This window comes from Podarcis bocagei, assembly GCF_964188305.1.
Source record: "Podarcis bocagei genome assembly, chromosome: 8".
Taxonomy (NCBI): Eukaryota; Metazoa; Chordata; class Lepidosauria; order Squamata; family Lacertidae; genus Podarcis; species Podarcis bocagei.
The window spans coordinates 92,313,789-92,321,096 of NC_138133.1; the positions used below are offsets into that span (position 1 = coordinate 92,313,789).

Sequence of the window (7,308 nt, forward strand, 5' to 3'; positions counted from 1 at the left end):
GCTATTATCAGACAATATATCCTCTCCCGCATCCCTGAACATTCCCACAATATATAGTCTGAGAAAAATTATTTTAAGGACCCATGCAGGGGAAGCAGAGAGATTCAGAGAATCTCATATATGGATATGGTAAAAGTTTTTTCTCTTCATTATTTTAAATTTGTTCTTGTTCTTGCAAAAACCAATAAAAATATTTCACAAAAAAGAAAAGAATCTGATAAACTGTTTCTGAGTCTGGAGATCCCATAGCCATCATGATCAAGAGCCACACAATGAACAAGGATGAATGAAACTGATTAATGCTGCAGTCGCTTCTCTCTGGCAGGGGCAAAATCATAGATTCTCTGGGTTTTCAGGGCCCAATAAGTCAACTGAAGAGACGAAGGAAGCCCACTCAATGAAAATTTATTGGAGAGACAACATCAGTTTCATCACTTTTGCCCTCCCCTCAAAGGTGTGGACCTCTAGCACTGGTCTTCTGCCTTGGTGCCATAGACCTCTACCTCACACAAGGTCAAGTACTGTTCAAGGTCAGGGATCTGGACACTCACATAGCGGCCCTTGAGCCAATCACAGTCGAAGACACTGATGGATCCACTGCTGGTGTCTGTGATGGTCCCACAGCTGCAGGGAGAGAAAGAAAGTCACCTGTAGGGTGGGATCCATGTGGAATCTCCATCCTAGGCTGTAGAGAAATGCACTCCTAAACTTACAGTGTTTCTAATAGTGTTTCTAATGATACCACAACAATGCGCTCTCCCTCTAACGCTGGCCTCCTGGGTGGATCTCATATCATTCGCGAATGTTGCTGCTACCTGTCATTGTAGTCTAGACTAAATATTCCAAAATAACTACCACCTGCTTGTTCCGTCTCTGTTCCCAGCCCCAAACGGGGACCAGAGTCACTGTTCCGCCCAGAAGAGCATGGTTTAAAAAGGAGGCAGAACCCTCGATTTCTCCTACTCCCTACTTTTGACTGCAAATTGGAACCCTTAAGACGTCATCAGTCCACATATCTGCCATGGACTGGCTGGATGCAGAGAAGCGGTGGGATACATCAGCTGGAGAACCCCCGAGGGAACCCCCAGGGGAAGAAGGCTCCGGGTCAGGGAATTGGTGGTGGGACAAGGATACATGGGGACAGAGAGAAGAGGGAGCAGACTGGGAGCAGGAGGAGGAGGTGTTGGAAACTGAAGAGGCAACAGGATTTTGTGAGCAGGAAGAGGCTGTGGCAGAGAGAAGTCCAGACTCAGAGGCAGGAGAGGAGGGGCCTAGGAGACAGAGATGAAGCCGGCTGTGGGAGAACCTAGGTGTCTCCCCCTCCTCCTGCAACCAGCTCCCCACCCCCTTGGTCTCCCAGAACACACAGAGAAATGAAAAGAGCAGAGGAGAGATTGGTTGTGCACAGATGCAGTCTCCAATTGCTTGGGGAAAACCCTGGAGTGGAGGGAACTGTGGGAAATCAGAGACCTTCAGTCCTCGCAATTGCCTCCTTAGGGCAAGACCTACTGGGCAGAGTTCCTGAGATCACCAGGCCTGCGCTTTCTTGGTTCCTTGAATAAAAGTGGAACTCTCAGGAACCAAGAGGACAAGAACTTTTTTTAAAAAAATTGGGGGGAATTTATAATTTATTGAAGAGAGCATTGTTAGCAAATGGGAACATTAGCAGGATTTTAATCTCACTTGTAAGGTAACAAAGATTATGGATAAATAGATGGACACAAAATGTGGATAATGGATTGATGTGCAGTTGCAAGTGTAGGCATTAGACCCATGGAGGGGGCAGGGGATGTCATGAGATTCAGATAAATCTATTTATATGGATTTGTAAATGATTTTGCTGTAAAATTATATTTGTAAAATCAAATAAATATGAGAGAGAGAGAGAGAGAGAGAGAGAGAGAGAGAGAGAGAGAGAGTTAACTTCAATGACTGTGGTGGTTTTTTACAAAATTGCTGACCTACTCCTGACACCAGTTCCTGACATCCATCAAATTATATTGGATGTATTCTGGGGTGTCTTTGTTGTCGGAATCTCCGTACGACCGAGCTACTCCTCCGGCTGTGTCTTCAGAATCTCCTCCGACGGTGATTAACGACCTAAGCCTTTGATGAGGCTTCAGGCACATTCCCCCATTCCGCAGAGTACCCAGACAGCAGAAGGAGTTGAAATATGTGCTACATTGCTACGTTTTATTTCTAACTACGCAGGACAGAAAAGAATATGCATCTGCTCTCTGTGAAAGGCAGAGAACCAACTGAAACAAAGAAACAGGAAACCAGTAACATCAACATCCGTCTCCCGTGAGACTTCCAAGAGTCTGGAATGTAAACAGAGTCTTGTGACTCCAAACACTGCACAGTGGCGTAACAGAAACCTAACATTTGTTACAGGGATTGAGGGTGTGGGAAATGGAACTTACAGGGCATTAGACTTGCTACGGTGAGCATTATTGTTGCCCACACGGATCTCAGCTCCCCGGAGTCTGTCGCCACAGCAGTCCTGGCGGTTTCTCACCACCACGGCCGAGATGGCATACTCATCGCCCAGGTCCACGTACCACCAGGGGTCCCTTTCCTTCTGCGTGTGGGTGCAGGAGCCCGAGCTGAAGGCCCCGTTACAATTCCCGTCCACGGCTTTGATTCCTCCTGTAAAAATCTCATGTCGGTAGATGGAGGACTGGAAGGCTGGGCGGCCTTTGGCCAAGTTGTGAGCTGGAGCATGATGGGAAGGAGATGGAGGGAGAATAAATGGTTAGAGAGTTATACAGCCTCCATGGAAGCTCCTCTCTGGACAAGAACAGGGAGCAGCAGAGACCGGGGGAAGCTTTGCAAAGCCCTTCAGGAGGCCCACTTTCAGTGTTCAAAGAAGCTGCAACAGAAGAGGGAGGAATATTGCCACACTGATATTAAAATAGTTGCATTTCCAGATTTCGATTTTTCATGGCTCTCCAGCCAAGAGGTGAGGCTCTGCGGTGTTTAAAGGCTTTTAAACTACCTTGGTAGAAAAGTAAGCTGAACAAGCTCAGAGACGGGCCTTCTGCAACCTTGGAATGGCTATCAAAGGAGGCCAATGCTCATGACCTCTTCCCACCTCCCTGCATTTTGGGGGAAGCCCAGTCCTGCAAGAAGCTGGTGGTGCTGAGAGCCAGAGGCCGAGTTTGGTCCTTTCTCCTGCAGCCTGACACACCTTGCAGGGCTCTTGTGCGGATAAAACAGGGGTTGTCATTCTGCAGTGTAAGGGCAGGACAAAATCGCAGTGACAACAAAGAGGTTGCGTTCATTTACTCCCAATGAAAATTACATCTGAACGTGTTGTTGGAGATTTCAAGAGTGTGTTGATCTTCTGCCATCCTTGAGTATCTCCCAGCACCTTCACCCTCATTTCACCTCTACCAAGACAGAGGTCGCATTGGGCAAATCGGAAATGTAAAAGTGCACCAGTTCCCCCTCCTTCTCCCCAAGCAGTCTTGAAGGATAATGCAGAATATAGTCCTACGAGGACCATCTTGGTACTGAGCATGAAAGCACTCTGAACATGCTCAGAGACTGGTCCTCTCCAACCTTGGCATCAATGTCAAAGAATGGCAATAGTCATGGCCTTCCCTCTCCCCAGACACATTTTTGAGGGTGCCCAGTTGTGCAATGGGTTGGTGGTTCTGAGAGCTGGAGACAGCGCCATCAGGGTGTCTCTTGGAAACAGCAGCCACCTCAGTGCTTCATCCTCTCCTCTGCCTGGGGGTGGAAGAGCCTCAGTCTGAACACATAAAGGGAGGGATCTGCTGGATGGGGCCCTTCCCAACCAAAGGAATGCACATGACAGATGGTTAACTCTTTATTATCAAAGAGAACACGGTTGCTGCTGCAGCTCTGGAGACCTGGGCGTGCCAGTTGAGCATCTTAGTAGGTATTTCCAGGTCCGCGCTTTAGGGAGTGATTGCAGCAACAGCAACTGCGTCCGACTCTTGCCTCCTGGTGGGAACAGTTCCTACCAAATCACTGACCCCCTCCCCTTCTTCTGAGTTAGGCAGCAGTCCCTCTTCCCCTGGCTCACGGTCAGCAACATCCTGCCAGTCCCCGGCACAAAATCCCTGTAAGCCTCTGTCGAAACAAAATTAAAAAATTCCTTCCAGCAGCACCTTAGAGACCAACTAAGTTTGTTATTAGTATGAGCTTTCGTGTGCATGCACACTTCTTCAGATACACTGAAACAGAAGTCGTCAGCAGGTTTACCACACCTATCAGGCAATCACCCATTCCCACCACCCTTCTGAGTGATACCCCTCCCCACCCTTTCACTATATATAAGGGTCTGGTGACTTCTGCTTCAGTGTATCTGAAGAAGTGTGCATGCACACGAAAGCTCATACTACGAACAAACTTAGCTGGTCTAAAGCATGCCAGTGCAAGTAGATAAATAGGTACCACTCCAGCGGGAAGGTAAACGGTGTTTCCGTGCGCTGCTCTGGTTCGCCAGAAGCAGCTTAGTCCTGCTGGCCACATGACCCGGAAGCTGTACGCCGGCTCCCTCGGCCAATAAAGCGAGATGAGCGCCACAACCCCAGAGTCGGCTATGACTGGACCTAATAGTCAGGGGTCCCTTTACCTTTTAAAGTTGCTACTGGAAGGAATTTTTTTATTTTGTTTCGACTACGGCAGACCAACACGGCTACCTACCTGTAGCTGTAAGCCTTTGGTTAACTTTTCCATGAATAAATTTGATTTCCCCACTGGATGAGATGTCACCAGTTTGGGGAGGAATAGGAATACTTTGGTGGTGGTGGAGAGAAGTATCACTTGGGTTGGGGTCTGACCCACAGGTAAGCCCTCCCTTAGCAGCTCTTACCACTTTGCCATGCATACACGCAGTTCCAGGCATCCCCACGTGCTGCCAGGAGCGCCAGGGCCAGGGGCAAAGTCCAGGTGATGAGCATCCTGCAAGCGGGGAATGGAGACAGCCGTGAGGAGGAGCCATTGCTGAAGTCTCTGCCTCCCTTTTGCATGAGGAACAGGAAGAAGGTGGGCTGAGAGCTGGCTAGGAATTCTAAGAGGAGGCCTTCAGATGAATCAAAGGCACTCCTAGCCTTCCTCAAATGGCCAGGAGCATTTTAAGGCAAGTGGTGTTTGTGGTCAGTCCTCCTTGGTAGCATGGATGAAGGAGACAAATCCTCTGTTTAAGGGGGCAGATCAAGGGTGCTGGACCAAGAAAGAAGGTTAGCTGATAGCCCTAAGAGGCCTAAGAGGGAATAAGGTTAAAGACAAGGCAGGCAGGTAAATTAGGATCGCCAGCGGACAGTCTGGCATGTCTACACTACACTTTGAAGAAGCACAAACTCAGGACGAAAGGGAGAAACATGCTAAGAGGAAGGCACGCTTGGCAAACCCTCATTGTGATCAGTGTCCACACTGTGGAAGGACACGTGGATCCAGAATTGGCCTCCACAGTCACTTACGGACTCACTGTGAAGACCATGTTTTCATGGAAGACAATCTTAATCCTCTACTAGGGATTGCTAAAGAAGTATTGCTTTATTCTAGTTCCTTCTTGCTTAATTCCAATAATAATAATAATAATAATAATAATAATAATAATAATAATAATAATAATAATAATAATAATAATTTATTATTTATTATTTATACCCCGCCCATCTGGCTGGGCCTCCCCAGCCACTCTGGGCGGCTTCCAAAAAAATATTAAAATACTGTAATACATCAAACATTAAAAGCTTCCCTAAATAGGGCTGCCTTCAGATGTCTTCTAAAACTCTGGTAGTTGTTGTTCTCTTTGACATCTGGTGGGAGGGCGTTCCACAGGGAGGGCACCACTTCCGAGAAGGCCCTCTGCCTGGTTCCCTGTAACTTGGCTTCTCGCAGTGAGGGAACCGCCAGAAGGCCCTCGGAGCTGGACCTCAGCATCCAGGTAGAACGATGTGGGTGGAGACGCTCCTTCAGATATACTGGACCGAGGCCGTTTAGGGCTTTAAAGGTCAGCACCAACACTTTGAATTGTGCTCAGAAACGTACTGGGAGCCAATGTAGGTCTTTCAAGACCGGTGTTATATGGTCTCGGCGGCCGCTCCCAGTCACCAGTCTAGCTGCCGCATTCTGGATTAATTGCAGTTTCCGAGTCACCTTCAAAGGTAGCCCCACGTAGAGCGCATTGCAGTAGTCCAAGCGGGAGATAACCAGAGCATGCACCACTCTGGCGAGACAGTCCGCAGGCAGATAGGGTCTCAGCCTACGTACCAGATGGAGCTGGTAAACAGCTGCCCTGGACACGGATTTAACCTGTGCCTCCATGGACAGCTGTGAGTCCAAAATGACTCCCAGGCTGCACACCTGGTCCTTCAGGGGCTCAGCTACCCCATTCAGGACCAGGGAATCCTCCACAACTGCCCGTCTCCTGTCCCCCCAAAACAGTACTTCTGTCTTGTCAGGATTCAACCTCAATCTGTTAGCCGCCATCCATCCTCCAACCACCTCCAGACACTCACACAGGACCTTCACCGCCTTCACTTGTTCTGATTTAAAAAAGAAGTAGAGCTGGGTATCATCCGCATACTGATGAACACCCAGCCCAAACCCCCTGATGATCTCTCCCAGAGGCTTCATGTAGATGTTGAAAAGCATGGGGGAGAGGACAGAACCCTGAGGCACCCCTCAAGTGAGAGCCCAGGGGTCTGAACACTCATCCCCCCCCACCACTTTCTGAACACGGCCCAGGAGGAAGGAGCGGAACCACTGTATGACAGTGCCCCCAGCTCCCAGCCCCTCAAGACAGTCCAGAAGGATGTTATGGTCGATGGTATCAAACGCCGCTGAGAGATCCAGCAGAACTAGGAAACAGCTCTCACCTTTGTCCCTAGCCTGCCGGAGATCATCAACCAGCGCGACCAAGGCAGTTTCAGTCCCATGATGAGGCCTGAATCCTGACTGGAAGGGATCCAAATGGTCCGCTTCTTCCAGGCGTGCCTGGAGTTGTTCAGCAACCACGCGCTCAATCACCTTGTTCAATCACCATAAGAACTGTCCCTCTCCAGAGGAATAGAAATACCTAACAGACTTCTAGCCTGCCTTCAAAAAATACTTTTTTCTGGACTCAAAATCTTGAAAATTATATTGGTTTCAAACCAGATTGAACATCCAGTATAGATATGCCCATTCAAGCTCTGGACTTCAGACATCACATCCAATGGGTTCCCCCAACTCACTTTGGCTCTCTTTCTTGGGGTCAGCAGAAGTCTCTGTTGTCCTTCCTGGTGGGTCAGCAGCCACAGGTTCTTTCCCCCAAACTGGCTTAAGAGA

General features: G+C 48.7%; 1 protein-coding gene across 1 annotated transcript; it reads right to left on the bottom strand.

Annotated features, from left to right (window-relative positions):
* Window positions 1–419: 419 nt before the first annotated feature.
* Window positions 420–7,308, bottom strand: LOC308593052 (fucolectin-like). Its single transcript, XM_081205258.1, has 4 exons — window positions 7,215–7,308; window positions 4,847–4,935; window positions 2,424–2,715; window positions 420–624 (listed from the first exon to the last, which is right to left on the bottom strand). The coding sequence occupies exons 2-4, from the start codon at window positions 4,932–4,934 to the stop codon at window positions 465–467; spliced, it is 540 nt and encodes a 179-aa protein (XP_081061384.1). The 5' UTR covers window position 4,935; window positions 7,215–7,308; the 3' UTR covers window positions 420–464.